Source organism: Monodelphis domestica, chromosome 1 (assembly GCF_027887165.1).
Source record: "Monodelphis domestica isolate mMonDom1 chromosome 1, mMonDom1.pri, whole genome shotgun sequence".
Taxonomy (NCBI): domain Eukaryota; kingdom Metazoa; phylum Chordata; class Mammalia; order Didelphimorphia; family Didelphidae; genus Monodelphis; species Monodelphis domestica.
In genome coordinates this window covers 474,641,139-474,658,895 of record NC_077227.1, presented here as the reverse complement: position 1 = coordinate 474,658,895, position 17,757 = coordinate 474,641,139, and the positions used below count along the sequence as shown (strand labels likewise).

Genomic DNA, 17,757 nt, shown 5'->3' with positions numbered 1-17,757 from the left:
GCTTCCTACAATGGTAAAGTGAATGAAACTTTGAGCAACTCTCTTCTCCAGATGCTATTACCACATAATTTGCAAGTAGAACACTGACTATCTACATAGTAGTTCTCAGGGTATGTTTTTAGCAGGATCATAGGCAGCACATTGACTGAATCTATCTGAACTCTGAGTGATTCTTCCATATGGAGCTATAACAGGAACACTGCCTGACTGGATCTGTGTTCTCTGGTTCTTATTTCCATCCAGGGATGCAAGCACAACAGTTATGAAGATGCTAAAGCTTATGGCTTTAAGAACAAGTTAATCATAGTCTCAGCAGAGACTGCTGGAAATGGGCTGTATAACTTCATTGTTCCACTCCGGGCATATTATAGATCTAGAAAGGAGTTAAATCCAATAGTTTTACTTTTGGACAACAAGTAAGTATACTAACAACCTGTTCATTTTGTATAACAACTTAAGAAATGAATGACCCACTAATATTAGCTGGCCTTGACGAAGACAGGATTGAGCTGGGTTAATCGGCTTAAGATCATTTTCTAATCCAGGAAGAATTTAGTGACCCATCACTATGAATTCACCCCCTGACATATCTGTAGAGCCTATATATTTTGTCACTGGAAATAATATCTCCCATTGCCTAGGAATGTTAGTCATTCGATCAAGCCTGTGCTCTGTCCTCTAGCTCTCACCTTTCCATTCTGTCTACAAATACTACACCAAAGTAGTCTTGGTGGGTTCAATTCACCAGCCTTACATGAGCCAAGACACTGAAAGAAATAACAAATGTGATGGCCATACAACTGTCAGTGATGACGATGATAATAATAACTGACACTAATAGCGTACTTAAGGAGTTGCTAAATGCTTTATATACAAATAGATGGCATGATGGATAGAGCACCAAGCCTGAAGGCAGGAAGGCTTGAGTTTAAATCTGGCCTCAAACTAGCTGTATGACTCAGGACAAGTCATGGAACCTGATTGCCCCAGTTTTCTCAACTATAAAATGGGGATAATAATAGCATCTACCACAGGGTTATTGAGAAGATCAAATGAAATATTATTTACAATTGAGATAATATTTATAAAGTAGCTGGAACATACTAATTAATTGTATATAACACCAGGGACACACAAGGTCCATGATGGCAAACCTATGAGACGTGTACCAAAAAGGGAACCACCCTTTCTATGGGCATAACTGCAGTCAGCTTCCAGAATTCATTACTAGAAAGCTAGAGGGACTAAGGGCAGAGCTGTTCCCCTCCCTTCCTCCATGCACCTGAGGACATTCTTCTCTTCACCCATCCCTCTGTCCAGCAACCCAATGGGAGCACATCCTAGGGTGCAACACTCGGTCTCTGTGTGGAGGGTGGAGTGAAGCATTCAGTCTCTGAGATGTTGGGCACAGCATTTGGTCTGGTGGAGGCAGGGCCTGGCACTCCATCACTGAATTTAGATGCTTAACAAAAAATTATTTCCTTCTTTCTTTATCTTATTTGATCCTCAAAACAATACTATTAGCTGAGTATTCTAGATAATTTTATTCACATTTTACAGGTAAAGAAACTAAAACCCAATTGCCCATGGCTATTTAGTTAGCAAATTTTAAAGATAAAATTTGAAACCAAATGTTTCCTAACTCCAAGTATAGCACCCTTTCATTTTCTTATGCTGTCCAATCTTTGAGAGACTGTGGATAGCAAGAGAGATGTAGAGAGGCAAAAATTATCCCAATTTTTTAAAAAATGGAGACCATGAGCATGTCACTTAACCCCAATTGCCTAAGCCCTTATTGTTCTTCTGCCTTGAAACTAATACTTAGTATTGATTCAGAGGTGGAAGTTAAGCATTTTTTAAAAATAAAATGGAATGAAATTAATTTCCTTTGTCATCAGAGGTGTTACATTGGTAGATCAGAAGAAAATGTGGAAGTCTTTAACAACATTCAGCAAAGTCTCTTTCATTTCATTTTTTGTCTTGTGTATGACATAGAGAAGTGAAGACAAGATGATAAAAATTCAGTTAGGTAGATTCTCAATGGGATGAATGACTGGACCATAAAAATAGCCTTTAATAATTCAATATCATCTAGGAAGGAGGATTCCAGAATAGTATATCAGGGATCTGTATGGTATGGGAGCAAACAAAATACAAAGCATGGACCACATTGAAAGGTTTTGTATCTAGAACAAGGCCAGTGTTCTTCTACCTTCTGTCCTATTCTAACCACATGTTGAGCATTATTTTTCAGTTCTGAGTGCCACATTTTAAGAATCTAGAACCTATTTAGAGGAATATGATCAGAATAGTGAGAGGACTAAAAGCCATATCATATCAGCTAGAGAAATTAGGAATCCTTTCCTTGGAGAAGAGAGGACTTGGGACAGGACATGACAGGGGCCTTTGAGAATTTGAAGGATTGTCATGTGGAAGAGGACTTAGACTTATTCTATCTGGTCCCAGAAGGCAGAGCCAGAATCTAACTAAAAATGGCTGAAATACAGATTTAGTCTTTTCCTAAGGAAAAGCTTCCTAATAATTAGAAACATCCAAAAGTAGAATGGGCTGCTTTGGACAGGAATGTTCTTCCTTCTCTATCCTTCAAACCTAGAGACATGTTTAAACAAAGGCTCAGTGATACTTGTCTGAGATTTGGTTCAGGAATGATAGTCTCATCGAACTCTGAAATTCTATGTTTCTGTGGTTCAGAGACAGAATTCTCTCCATGACTGTACACCATCTTTATTCTTTCTTTCACAAACAGAAGAGTTACTCTCATAGGATCGTGGGTGGTCTTCACAGGTGGTTTTACATCTGAGTGGCCCAGTGAGATAATGGTAGATTATGCCTGATTATGGTAGTTTATACCTAAATTAGGCATGTCTGAGGATAAGTCAGAAGGTAAAGTCTGAGGTTCCTTTTAGATCTTGAAACTATCCTATAGCCTCTTTCTGTCCCTGGTCCCATGTAAGTCCAGATGATTCAAAGTTGCACATTGGGTAAAGCTATCCAGGATCTGAGAATGCTGGGAGCCAATGACTGTAATAGCCTTAGCTTTAGGACTTTGAGTTTTCTTTCCCTGATCTTTGATGTTTCTATCCCCACAGGCCAGATCACCATTTCCTTGAAGCCATCTGCTGTTTCCCCATGGTCTACTATATGGAAGGCTCTGTAGATAAGTAAGAATCAGCTCAAGGGTTCAACTGTATTGTATAAAAGCAATCAGATGCTAATTAGAGTGAATGTTGAGCAGTGTGGTGGATTAGTGGGAAAAGAAGAGATTCCAGCCCAAACTTGCCCTCTTCTTTACTTGCCCCTAGACACCATAGGAGGAAATGTGAAGCATAATTAAACTTCCCTTAAGCATCTCCCATGGTGGGGAAGGAAATGGAATAGTGGCTGAATTCCCAGACTCCAAATTTTCTGAGAGAGAAGTCAGAAAGGTGTTTTCTCTCAAGTTTGGGGGCATGATGTGTTAGCATGTGGGAGATCCTTCCCCTGGGCTCTTCCATTAGCCCCTATTTAACCCATAACCTCTCAGGCTTTCTCCACAACTCCTGTCCCCCAGAAGCTTCTCAGCCTCCATCCAGCCTAGTCCTTCAGTTTCTCTTCTTAGCTTCTTTCGAGCCTAGTTCCCACCAGGGATTCAGTCCATTCTGGCTCATCTCTCAACACTCTCCCCTATGTGATATGTCTGGCCTCTCTTAGCCTGGATAGCTTACTACAGTGTGGTATCATATATGCTGACAACCTGGTCGTCGTGGACAAGGAGAGCACCATGAGTGCTGAGGAAGACTACATGGCAGATGCCAAAACCATTGTAAATGTGCAGACCATGTTCCGGTGAGTATGCTGAGAAGATGGGAAACTTGATTCCTTGCCCATATAGTACATATTGTCATCCCAGCATTGCCTTCTCCTCCACTGAAACTTGCAAGGATTTGATTCCTGCGGTGCTCTGTTCTCTCTAAAAGGACAAATTATCTGATAAATCTTATCTGAAATAACCATCTATGTTCATGGGATTTGGCAGAAAAAATATATTCCAAGATTACACTGATAAAACAACAGAGATAATAATATTGTTGGATGTAGAACTAGAAAGAACTTTAGAGATCATCAAGTCCAGGGTCATCAAACTCAAATAGAAACAGGAGCCACAAAACAATACAAAAGAATCCTTGCAGGCCACATATTGATTCAGAAACCACACATAAATATTTTCTGTGTTTTATTATATTTTTATATATATTGTTAAATAGTTCCCAAATTAAATTTTAATTTAGTTTGGGACATACTCAGGAGTGTTGTTGACCATATATGGACTCTGGGCCATGTGACTTATCCCTCCAATCTAACACCATTATTTACAAATGGGAAAAAAACTTTGGCTAATTGACTTTCCCAAAGATGCATAGGTAATACCTAACAAAGCCAGGATTTATCCCAAGGTTCCATGACTCTGAATCTTTTTATGTTCTCTGCCCTGATTAGATGGCATCAAGATTGTTAGAGCTGGAAGGTACTTTAGAAACAGACCATCTTGTCCAGCCTTTTCACATGCCACATTTTAAGGGGAAAGTGAAACCCAAAACAAGTTAATTTCTCTTTCTGGGTCTCCCTTCATTTGAAAATATGAAAAATTAAGAGAATTATACTAAGTTATCTCCAATGTCCCTTCCAGTTCTAAAATTCTATAAGCCTAAGTTTCTATTCCTGCCTGTAAGATGGGCCTCCCTTTCTAGGAATATATTAGGGAAACCTTCCTCTCATCCACAGACTTTGACAACTCTCCTTCCTAATAATTGTCCTCCCTTGCTTTCTTTTTTTCCCTAGGTTGTTCCCAAGTCTCAGCATCATAACTGAGTTGACCCACCCATCCAACATGAGATTCATGCAGTTTCGGGCTAAAGACAGCTATTCACTGGCCCTTTCCAAGCTGGAAAAGGTAGAGTTTGTGCTGGTCCAACCCCTGGATCTTTAACCTCAAGTTTGTGAAGACACAAAGCTGTTCTACACACAGATGCTGTTAAATTCATCTTGGAAGCAAGGGTGGAACTTCAAGATGGGGTTATCAGGAGATTGAAATTAGATCTTTCAAAGAATACTTGAAGGAGTCCAGAAACAGCTTAATTATTGCCATCAAGTGTTTAGGCTTTTTCCTAGCAGATTTTCTCTTTGGTATAACCAAACTTTAGTGTTACAGAGAGACTCTACCCCTATGATTTTATGGTGCTTTCCCTCTCAGTGATGCCTAAACTTTATGTTCTGTTCTCTCCTACAGAGGGAGAGAGAGAATGGCTCCAATCTGGCCTTCATGTTCCGCCTGCCATTTGCAGCAGGCAGAGTTTTCAGCATTAGCATGCTGGATACCTTGCTCTATCAGGTGGGTTGTGAGGCACTGGAGAGATATGGCATCTGTGCCCAAAGAAAGTGAATGACTCAAAGCTCTTCCCCTGGATGAGAGAGGAATTCAGCATTTGTTTGTGCATTATGTATGTTGTGGGTGAATGGGGGATAGAGGGAAGGGAAAGAAGGGGCATAGTGAGGAAATTCTGTGTTTGTCCACACATATAACAGTTTGTGGCTATATGTGTCTAGTGACAGCTAGGTGTCCAAATGTAAGTCTCTTGATGTGTATATTGGAAATGAGTTATAATCTGCATGGATGCTCTACATGTGTTAGTATAGGAATGAATGTCTGAAATGGATTAAATAAATGAAAAAATTATTAAACACTTATTATGTGCTAAGCACCATACTTAGCACTGAGGATACAAATAGACAAAACTAGATGATCTAGTTAGGGCAGATGATACCTATAAAAGAATTCAGCTATAAGTCAGATAAAAAGCCCAAAAGTTCTAAGGGTGCAGCAACAGTTCTGAGGGAAGGTCAGCTGGCCATCTTCAGTGCTATAGAATTCACATCAATAAGATTAATGGTAAGTCTTGAAGGACTTTAAGAAGTAGAAGGAGAGATGGTAAAGTCTGGTGGTACTCCATCTCTCTGAAAGACTAGTAGTAAGTGGTGACTTTCAGCCCATCCAAGTGGTGTGAACAACCATATTGTTCTTCCCAAATGGCCATCCTATGGGATTTGGTCCTAGGTCAGTAGAGGGCCAAAGGAAAGGGAAAAGAGAAGGATTTCCCTTGCTGGCAATTCTTTATGACCCTCCTGCCCCTAAGGTTTGGGAAGCTATGGGTAGTCAAAAGAGGATCAAATAGAAAGCAAGGGGAAAGAGCGTGTGTAAGGCCTTGTGGGCACATTTATATGGGTTGGGGGGAAATCCTATTAAGTTACCTTCCATCTTTATATTACATTCATTTTCAAATATATCCTCTTCCCTCTATAAGCCATCTATTATGTACCCCAAAAAATGATAAAAGGGAGAGATAAGCGTATAGCAAAACCAACCAATATATCCATTGCATCTGACAGTATGCCCAATATTCTACCTGCAGAAGCTCTCACTTCTACAAAAACGGGAGGAGAAGCACATTTTCTCAACTCTGGAGCAAAGCTCATTTTATTATCATTCCTATGGATGTTTGTATGTATGTATGTATGTATGTATGTATTTATGTATGTGTGTGTGTTCAGATATGCCACAGTCTATGAGTAGGCCCTAAGAATGACAGTCTAAATACATGTGTTTGATAGGAAAGATGTCTATATGCATACCTTATCCTTACCAATTAACTTCATCCTTTATTTCTATCTGTCCTTTCCTCCTCTCCTTCTAGTCATTTGTGAAGGACTACATGATCTCAATTACAAGGTTATTGCTGGGTCTTGACACAACCCCAGGATCAGGATACCTCTGTGCTGTAAGTGATGGTTTCTTCCATATTTCCAGTGACTTCCTGAACTAAAGGTCCTGGACTAATGCTTCAAATTCAAGAGGTCCACTCTAATCTATGCCCAAAAATAATCCCCACCATAACCTACCCAACAAGATATCATCCAACTACCTGGTAACCTGCCTGTAATGGTCTTCCTGTTTCCATTTTATCCCTTCTCCAAGAACTTGGACTTGTGACATTGGCATCATCTTTGACACTTAGAGAGGCAGCATGATAGTACAGTAGAAAGAGCATTCATTGGTTTTGGAGTCAGAGAACAGGGTTCAAATCCCATCTATTTCACTTACCTTGGGCAAATCACCTGGACTACAGTCTCATCTATAAAATGAGGAGGTTGGGCCGTGACAGGGCAATACAGCCTCTGAGGTCCCTTTCTGTTTCAGCTCATGTGTTCTTATCTTTTTTGGGTCTTGGACCCCTTTGGCAGTCTGATGAAGCCTATAGAGCCCATCTCAAAATAATATTTTAAAAGTATAAAATAAAATACATAGAATTACAAAGGAAAAACAATTCTATTGAAATATGGTTATAAAAATATTTTAAAATCATTTCATAAACCCCTACTTTAGATCTATGATCCTATGATCTCTCCCCTCTCCTTCCCTTGGTTTCACTGAGTTTTACTTAAATTAAGCACTACTTTTTGAAAGCCTTTGATAACAAAGATCTTAAAAACATCATAGTCAAGAAACTTAGTCAACTATGGTTAGGGGTAGGGCAAGAGGCCTCAAATATAAAAAAAAAAACATAATGAAAGGTGGTTTAGTGGAAATATCCATATAGAGTTCTGCAAGAAAAATTAAGGAAGGAGAAAATATTTTTTGTTGTTGAGGAATGGATGTCAGGTATCATGGAGAATTGTTATGTGACCTAAGCTTTGAAAGAAGAGAAAAAGAAGGATGCAAATTCTAAGCAGAGAGGATTGTCTTCATAAATACATGGAGGTAGGAAAGTCCAGGAAAATATTGGGGAGGAACTAGTAATCTGGTATGGCTAGAGAATAATAATGTAATAGAACCAGATTGTGAAGGTCTTAAATGCCAAGCTAAGTAGTTTTTCTCTTATCTTAGAGTTAAATAAGGAATTAAAGTTCTTTAATTAATCAGGAAAGTGGTATGGTCAGGTCTGTGTCTGAGAAAGTTTACTTTAGCAGCTCTGAAAAGGAAGGATTGGAGGAAGGAGAGACTTGAGGAAGGAAAACCAATCAGGAAGCTATTACAATAGTGTAAGTGAGAGGGATAAGAGGCTGCTCTAAGGTAATGCCAGGAGAAATGGAGAGGAGGGGAGTGATGTGAGAAATATGAGAGGAGAATCTGTAGGATTCAGCAACTAATTAGGTGTAGGAGGTGAGGGAAGGAAGACTCCAAAGTATCAACCCAGAGAGGCTGAGAGATTGGTTGTGTCATCAACAGAACAAAGCAAGTTTGGAGAAAAAGCCAGATTGTGAGGAAGAGGGCTACAGATGATGAACTGGATTTAAGATATGTTGAGTTTGAGATACAAAATAGTTGCTAAATCCTGTCAGTTCTACTTAAGAAATATCTTCAACATCTGGTCCCCTTAATTCCCACACAGTGTGAAGCCCCATCTATAGAGGATCATGATAGCAGAATCATAGAATTCCAGAGTATGAGAGTTAGCAGGCAACTCAGAACCCACCTCGTCTAATCTATGCCCCAAAAGAATCCCCACCATAACCTACCCAACAAGAGATCATCCAGCTACTGAAAGTCTTCAATGAGGCGTAACCTGCCTGTAATGGTCTTCCTGTTTCCATTTTATCCCTTCTCCAATGTCTTCACATAGCTGCCCAAATAATCTTCCCCCCCAAAAAATTTTTCACTGGCTCCCCATTGCCTACGGAATAACACATAAATACTAAGTCTAGCTTATTTGAGACTACTCTCCTTTTGAATCCTCTGCATTGCAGGCAAACTAAATCATAATGTCTCTCTCTCCCCCAATTCTGTCCCCAAAGCATTTTATATGACCTCACACACCTAAAATAAATTATCTTCCCCACTTTCTCACTACCATCACCTCAGTGCTCCTCTTGAATCTCTATTTGTTGAAGTCCTTCCCTTTCTTAAAGTGTGTAAGGGGGGAAGCTGGTAATAAGTATCTTCATTGTTATAATCAGGGGGATGTTAAATTTAATCTTCACAAGTGCCATCACTTTGCCTTTCCTTACAAGCCTCAGCCCAAAACAAAGTGATCTCTCCTTGTCCCTCAAATTTCATGGCACTTTGCCTGGTCCTCTCCCTTGTACTTCAGTCATGTGGGTTAGAAATTGGCATGTGTCTTTTGCTCAATTGGAATGTAAGTTCCTAAAAATCTTAAATAAAATAAATACACAATAAAAATAATTTTTAAAAGAATGTAATCTCCTTAGGAGTAAGGTCTAGATTGTATCTATCCCCCCTAGCACCTAAAATAGTACCTTGCTTGTCCGATGTATTTAACCAGCATGTGGATTGGAATGGAATTTGTCCTGAGCCTTGAATGAGAAGTTGGATTTAAAGTTGGAGGCAATATAAGGATAGGAAGTACCGTAAGCAAAGATGTGTATAGGGAGAAAAGTACAAGATAGGCTTGGTGGATACCAAATAATCTAGGCAACACGAGGCTCCATAAAAGGGTGTAGTGTGTCCTAAGAAGATAAATAGCCAAGTGGTAAACAAGGACTTTGAGGAATAGAATAAGGAGTTTGGATGCTATTCGATTTTTCTTCAAAGAACTCCTTAAATGCTTATTTGTCTTAGTGCCCAGATCCTTCCTAAAAAGTTCTTTCTTGTCCCAGATGAAGATCACAGATGATGACCTGTGGATCCGGACCTATGGCCGCCTCTTTCAGAAGCTCTGCTCTTCCAGTGCTGAGATCCCCATTGGCATCTATAGGACAGAGTCCCACATGTTTTCCACGTCAGAGGTAGGGGAATGGAACCAAACCCAGGAGGCCACTGAGCAGCCACGACCAGAATTTGCCAATCAGATGACTCACTCCTATTATTCCCTGGGTGGAGGACTCTTCCCATCATCAGTGCAGCTGGGAATTTCACTGCTAATAAATTCTGCTTAGTTCTTATGGGTACATACAACATCAGAAGTGGAAATAGCCTTAGAGAGATTATCTAATCCAACTCACTTATTGAACAGATTGCTAAACCGAGGTTGCAGAAGGAATTTACCCAGTGAAACCCAAAAAGTTAGTGGCAAATCCAGAGATAGAATTCAAGTCTCCTGCCTCCTGGTTCATAATTCTTTCTACTACCCTTGGGAACTACAAAGCCACAGCATCTCTGCATTTGCCAGCCCTACTCTTTTTTTTTCTTTGGCTTTTTTCTTTTAATTTATCTATGATTTTTTTTTAAGTCCCTGGTGTGCCATCCTGCTGCGGACAAAGTATTTGGATGCTGATTTGCTACAGCATTAGAAGCCAGTGTCCCCCTGGTGATACACAATGAAACAGCTGATAAATGTGGCTTAACTCAGCAGACGGAGGAGGCATTCCTTTTAAAGGATGCTAAGTTGATCCCCTGAGTACCTGGATCAACTTCAGTGTGCAAAGGGTTTGCACTGAGAGTCTGGTTTTAAGCCCCTGTGTTGCCAGCTGGTGTAATCATCAAAGAAATCAGATATATCTGATTCTAAGGATTTTCTATAGTGTTCACTTCAGAGGGTGTGAGCCCCTATTCCCTTGTGGGCCTTGGCCTAAGACTTAGGGCCTAGCTGGGGGGGCATGCAGTGTCTAGAAGACTGGTGATACATTCTGAATTAACCCAAACTGCATGTAATTTTCTTTTGTACAGCCTCATGACCTCAGAGCCCAGGTGAGTAAGTAATATTTGCCTTTAAAATGTGAACTGAAGTTTTTAAAGCCAATTTGGTGCCTCATAATCATTATAGAAAATCCTGCCTGAACCATAAAGTCCCAGGTTGCATGAACTGATACAGATAAAGATGCTATGCTTTGGTACAGATCCTTTGGGCCCCAACTCAGGCTGGGGCAGCAGGGAAGAGAAAGGATGTTCTTAGAGATTTTGCTACACCAAGTAACATTGCCAAAGATGGGGATGTTTTTGCTTCTTTTTAATTCTGTTCTGCTTTCTTACTGCAATGAAAGAACAAACTCCCCAGTCATTCCAAGCCCACCCAAGTATTTACTGAACCCCACGCCAAACCCCATCCCTGGGTTATAGGCGCCCCCCATGGAGACAATAAGAAGAGGAATCAAGTTCTCTGCCTCCAGTTCAGTTAAGTCCACAAGGTAAAGACGGAGAACAAATGGAAACGATTTCTTAGAGGACCGTATACAATAATGTACTGAATTGAATATATTTATCTATCAATAAGTGGTGTGTACAAGGGTTTCTCCATCTATTCACATCTGTATTTGCCCATAATTCTGCCATTTCGTCCATGTGAATAGCCTTTCCAACTCGCCACTTCGGGGAGTCCCAAAATATTGAAAACCCTGCCTCAAGCCCGATGATGGGTTTTTTCAGACGTGGCCCAACATCAGCCATAGTGTGGAAGGCAGTCTAGACTCCAAACACAGCCTATCTGAGCAGCCGGGCTCCTTAAAGTCCATCCAGCCCTGTTCCGGGGAAAGGTCCAGGAGGGACTAAGAAGAGAAATGACTCGGAGAGAGGGAAGGAACCCAGGCCCTCGGGCCCATAGTCCTGTGTTTTCTCCCACTTTGTCCTGCTGCCTCCCTCCCTCATGTTGCCAATTTTCATTGGTTTCTCCAGTCCCAAATCTCCGTTAATGTGGAGGACTGTGAGGACACCAAGGATGTAAAGGAGTCCTGGGGTAGTAGGTCAGGGAGTGGAACCAGCCATCACCGCCCTCACCGCAACTCCTGCACCAGCGACCAGTCAGATCATCCCCTCCTCCGGCGCAAGAGCATGCAGTGGGCGCGCAGGCTCAGTCGCAAAGGTCACAAGAACACGAGCAAGACAGCGGAGTGGATCAACCAGCAACGTCTGAGCCTCTACCGGCGGTCAGAGCGGCAGGAGCTGTCAGAACTCGTCAAAAACCGAATGAAGCACCTGGGGCTCCCCACCACGGGCTACGGTAAGGGCAAGGAGGGAAAGGAGACTTCTGGCCACACCGCAATAAGCACCCTGGGCCTTGAGGAGTTAAGCAGTCTCCAGGATCCCGGAGACCCTGGGGCAGTCTGGTCCCAATTCTCCTTCCAATTTTATGCCGGCTGGGGAGGAGGAGAGTCTCTGTGACTTTGCACACACGTGGTCTTAACCAAGGAACATCTTTCCACAGCTGTGCTAGAGATGCTGCCTTCCCCACCCCGGTGCCTCCTCCCCCAGCCAGCCCTTCCATATAATGGGGGTATCTCTGGGCAGGGCAGGGGGTTGGGGGGAGTCTTCGTTTTTGAGAGTTTTACCTTAGGGTTCAGACTATAAATACAGGCCCCAGGGTGCACAGCGTCAAGCCAGGAATCCATCCTGGGTTTGGCCTGAAGTTCACCCCTAAGTTGTGCTGAAGCCCTTTGTCCTTGCTTTTCTTGCATTTTTCTTTTTTAAAGACACACATCCTGCTATTTATGTGTTTCCACAGCTGCTCACCTTAGAGACCATCTAACCTGCACTCCTCATTTAACAGATGATGAAACTGAGGTCAAGAGAAGGGACAAGATTTGCCTAAGGTCAAAGAGTAAGTTAGTGGCAGATCCAGGAGAAGGAAACAGATCTCCTGGTTCCCAGTCTGGTCCTGCATCATCCATTGCTCTCTCCCAGAGAGCAGTGAACCTGATGTGGATGCACTTGAGTGGGTGCCATGGGGAAAGCACAGGAAACCAAAGTGAAGGGTGTGAGTTGGGGAAAGGGGGGGAGACAAGCTCAAATAGGCTGGGTGGGATCAGGTTATGTTCATCTGAGGGGCCTGAGAGGGCCACATGGGAGCTTTAGGCCTTCATGTAAAGCAGAAAGCCACAAGGTAGTATCCCTGCGGTTTTTAAAAATCAAAGTGATCAGGGGCAGATCTCTTCTTGGATGTTAGAGTGGGGCAGTGGAAGCATGCTGTCATCCTCCCAGCTCTTCTCTCTTTCCCCTCTTCTACCTTTGTTGTTGGGGTTTTTGTGTTTTTGGTTTTTGCTTTTCTGAAAATATAGTTGCCTTTGCATTTATCCTCAGAAAAGATCATGGCCAAGTTCTTAACAGTGAACCTAATTCTACATAGCAAGTACTTGAGGCTGCTACCACTCACTGTCCAACCCAAGTAGACATGAATTCCAGCAGGACACTTTAAAACAAGAACATTTACTTGCTGTTCCTGCATTCAAGGACCACACTGTGGCAAGTGTAGGAAGAGAAAGGCCAGGACAATCTCTGCTAACCATCATTGAAGAATCACTTCCATTTAGATATTAGCATCTCTGTGCCAGACACTGTGCTAACTACTTTACAAACATTATCTCATTTAATCCTCACAATCACCCTGAGAGGAAGGTGTTCTTACTATCCCTGTTTTGAAAATGGAATAACTGAGGCAAACAGAGGTTAAATGATGTGCCCAGGGACACCCAACTAGTAAGTGTCTGAGTCTGGATTTGGACACAAGTCTTCCAGACTCCAAACCTAGTGCTCTACCCACTGTACCATCTAGCCACACTAGGTGGCAATGTCTGTCTCTTATATGGAGTAAGGAAGAGAAATGATTAATGAGCAAATGGATAGAATGAAGAAAGCAAAGAGCTTTCCAGCTTCTCTTAAGAAGGGTTTTCACAATATAGATCCAGCATTTACTTTAAAGGATTTGGTATTCCTAGAATATCATACATGAACACAAAGACCCATTCTTGGGGTCATAAGATCATAGGGAATAGAAATGAAAGAGACTATGGAAATCATAAATGTCAAGACCATGATTTTATAGATGAAACAAGAACGGGAGAGGTGAAATGATTTTTTATAGGTCCCACTGGCATGGGGAGGGAGGAAGGAGAATGGAGTAAGCATTTATTAAATACCTACTATATACCAGGCACTGTGGCAAGCATTTTACAAATATGATCTCATTTGATCCTCACAACAACCCAGAGAGGTAGATGCTACTGTCCTCTTCACTTTACCATTAAGGAAACTGAGACACAGAAGGTCACACAGCCAGTAAATACCTGACACCGAATTTGAACCCAGGTCTTCCTAACTCCAGGCCCAGCATTCTATCCACTGGAACACTAGCTACTTCAGTAGAAGGTAGCATACAGCATTCACATTCATATCTTCTGATTCTCAATTCACTATTCTTTCCTCAGCAGTATGCTCCCTTTTAAAGGTAACTAGAACTGGCATTTTGGTCCAATATTATGGCTTAACTGCTTCCCTATTAACCTTTCCATCAATGGCAAAAAATTGGAAGTTGATGATTGAGGTGTGTGTATGTGTATGTGCCCCTCTTGGGTTGTTAAATATGATCCCCTACTCTGGTACTATATTGTAGAATTACTATGAATCTCAAATCCTGGAATCCTTTACTACCTCAAAAGCCCAATTTGGAATAAGAATGTTTAGAAACAAATCACAATATATTTGAGTGAGCAGAGGAAAGAGGAGCCCCATGCACAAAGCTAGAACCTTCATCCTACTCCTAAACCATACTTTCTCTCTCTCTCTCTCTCACTCTCACTCTCACTCTTAACACGAAGTTTCCTGGAAAATTAAAGACTTGAATCCAACTTTATGAATGTATGGGGAACTCAAACTCAGAGCCAGCAGAGGGTCTTTGATTACATCGCTCAGCTACCCTCACCCCCAATAAAAAACTGTATCTTAAAGACCATCTAGTCCAACCTCCTCATTTTACAGATGAGGAAACTGAGGCATAGAAAGATTAAGTTAAACCCCTGGTCACACAGCTATTGAGGCAGAATTTTAATCCAGAGCCATCTTGACTCTAACTTCAGTCCTCCAGTTTATCAATCATTGCACAACAATGTCCCCAATATTGAAGGTATTTTCTACTGTTTAAATGTCACCTCTGGGAAAGGTCATGAAAATGAACTATTATCAGTCACTCATACATTAGTGTGAATTAGTGGAAAGAGGTTAGGAGAGCACTGGTTGGGAGATCGAAGTTTCAAAGGTAACCTTGGCCAAAGCCCCTAGCCAGTGTGGGAACCTTCGAGAGAGAGATCCGGTTTGATCCCCTTCACGGAGAAGGAGGCGCCCCCTCTCCCACCACCCACCTAACCCCGCCTGGAGGGAGCTTAGAGCAAAATCAAGACATACTTGGGCGTCGCCCTTCAAGCCCCTGTGTTAGCGCCCTAGAAATCCTTTGCTTGTTCCTTCGTTCATTCTCAGCATCCTCAGGCCTCTGGGGCATCTGATAGCCACCCGGCTCCTGGACGTGCGCACTGATCCGCCTTCTTTTCTTCTTACTTGTTTTTCCCTCCATTTCCTTTTCCTTCTATGCGCTGGTCCAAGCTGCGGAGCCTTCCTCCGACCTTGACACTTGCCCCATGGCCGCCGCCGCCGCCGCCGCCGCCGCCGCTTGCTGATCTTTCTCTTTCTCTCTCTGTTTATGTCTGTACCTTTCTGTGTGTTCTGTAGAGGATGTAGCAAATTTAACAGCCAGTGATGTGATGAATCGTGTAAACCTTGGATATTTGCAAGGTAATTCTGCTCCCCCAAGAGAGTCGAGCCTGACTCAGAGCACACACCCGCTAGGAACATGCCAGCTCCCTCCACTGAGCGTCGCCTCCCCCGCCAGCCCTTCCCTTATCTGGTTGGGTTGGGCTACAACAGAGGAGGATAGAGGTGCATGGGCCATGGGACCCTGGCCGAAAGGGTGTCCCCGAAAAGGAAAGAATATTCAAATAAAGACGAGGGGCTGAGCTGGCAACCTAAATCAGTGCCCTGAGAGGCAGGGATTAGGATCCCCATTTCTTGGTAAGGAAACCGAGGGACACAGAAAAATGGCTCCTTCGGGTTCTCACAGCGAGTTCAGAGGGCTAGGACAAAGTCAGATCTGGAACCCGAGGTTTCTGGCTCTCACGTCAGGTTGGTTTTTTTTTTTTCCCATAAGCCAAACTTTCTTAAAGGGGTTTCCCTTTAAGAGACTGACTGAAAACAAAACAAAACAAAAATCCCAGATGTTAGCACTGTGGTCCTTGGGTAATAATAATAAAAATGATGATGATGATGATGATCAGGCATGCTATGTGCCAGGAACTCCTTTGATCTTCACAACGTCCCTGGAAGGTTGGTACTATTATCATCCCCATTTTACAGATGAAGAAACAGGCAAAGAGAGGTTGAAGAGACTTGCCCAGGGTCAGACAATTAAGTGTCCAAGGTCGGGCCTTCCTGACTCCAGGTAGAGTGCCGTATCAATGTGCCACCTAGCTGCCCCAGGATCTAAGATGTTAGATTCATATCTGATAAACCTAGAGGACCTTTTCAGATGGCTGCAGTGGCAGGCATTCCCTTATGCTAGACTCGCATCATACAGGAGGGCAGACTCACTCCCTTCACAATGAGCCGAGCTCAGGGAAAGAACAAGCCAAGAAGATTCTCTTTGAAGAATGTTGCTCCAAGGGGGCCCATACTGGACCTCTTCTAACCAGTTAGCAATTGGTGTATCAACTGTTGGTTTGGAAACAGGGGCTTCTGGTAGAAAAAAAAGAACACTGGACATGGAGTTAGGAGCATGGGTTCAGGTCCCAGCCCTGACACCTGAAAGCTAAGTGAGCACCGGCAAGTCCTTTTACCTAAGAGCCTCAGTTTCCTCGTCATTAAAATGATGATATTTATCCTACCTGCATCCCAGGATTGTTATGATTTCGAAAAGCACTTTAGAAATCTAAAAGTGCCATAGCAATGTGAATTATAATCACCTGAAATCATTTTGTCTCCAGAAGTTTAAGTGCTCCTACACATTCTGTATCTTTTTTTTTTTTAACCCTTCTGTTGGGTTCCAAAGCAGAAGAGCACTAAGGGCTAGGCAATGGGGGTTATGCATCATGCCCAGGGTCACATAGCTGGGAAGTGTTTGAGGTTAAATTTGAACCCAGAACTCAATCCACTGAGTCACCTAGTTTCACTCCCCCTACCCTCTGATCCAGTATCATTTTTGCTATTCATTTATTTGAGTGCATTTGCTATAGTTAGCAATAGGAAAATTTCAGCCCAACCTCCTCCAAAATTGGGTCATATTCCAAATTCATATCTGAGTTGATTGAGTTTTTATTCTAGATTGGGGCTCTTTACCTATTTAAGGTTAAACCCTTCACAGAATGATGTTTTTAAATGCATTTAAAAATAGAATTACAGGGGGCAGCTGGGTATCTCAGTGGTTGAGATCCAGGCCTAGAGATGGGAGGTCCTCGGTTCAAATATGACCTCAGACACTTCCCAGCTGTGTGACCCTGGGCAAGTCACTTGACCCCCATTGCCTAGCCTTTACTGCTCTTCTGCCTTGGAACCAACACACAGTATTGATTCCAAGACTGAAGGTAAGGGTTAAAAAAAAATAGAATTACATGGGAAATTAATTATATTTAAATACATTTATAAAAAAAATTTTAAAGTTCATGTACTCCAGGTTAGATGTTATTCTTTATAAAACTATATATTATTATATAATTATATTAAAATATAATTAAGTTAATTATACTTAAATGTAATTCTTTAATGTTGAGCTCAGAATTCTGATCAAAAGATTTTATCAATTCCAGCATCCCTTTAACTAGAGTAACATTAGGTTTAAAAGTTGCTGAGAGTTGAAAGCCTACTACTTGTTTTCAGTTACTGGCTTTCCTTATATCTGGGATATAAGGGAGAGGCTGTTATAGGGTCCTTCCTCCCAGTAGTCACTACCTTCCTTTATCACTAAAACAAAAGGATCCATAAAAACTACCACAGTCTCA

The 17,757-nt window shown here is 42.0% G+C and overlaps 1 protein-coding gene across 11 annotated transcripts in view; it reads left to right on the top strand.

The window, feature by feature from the left end:
* The window catches only part of KCNT1 (potassium sodium-activated channel subfamily T member 1), a 247,956-nt gene that overhangs the window by 216,086 nt on the left and 14,113 nt on the right, over nt 1-17,757 (top strand). For 6 of the 11 annotated variants that reach the window (XM_056812710.1, XM_056812714.1, XM_056812716.1 and 3 more), the window contains 10 exons: nt 244-416; nt 3,111-3,182; nt 3,712-3,846; nt 4,840-4,951; nt 5,288-5,389; nt 6,750-6,833; nt 9,670-9,798; nt 10,679-10,699; nt 11,621-11,945; nt 15,440-15,502. In XM_056812710.1, the coding sequence (XP_056668688.1) occupies nt 244-416; nt 3,111-3,182; nt 3,712-3,846; nt 4,840-4,951; nt 5,288-5,389; nt 6,750-6,833; nt 9,670-9,798; nt 10,679-10,699; nt 11,621-11,945; nt 15,440-15,502 (1,216 nt within the window). Of the gene's footprint in view, nt 1-243; nt 417-3,110; nt 3,183-3,711; nt 3,847-4,839; nt 4,952-5,287; nt 5,390-6,749; nt 6,834-9,669; nt 9,799-10,678; nt 10,700-11,620; nt 11,946-12,446; nt 12,543-15,439; nt 15,503-17,757 lie in introns of all 11 variants that reach the window. The other 5 variants (XM_056812721.1, XM_056812718.1, XM_056812720.1 and 2 more) reach the window with 2 other exon arrangements.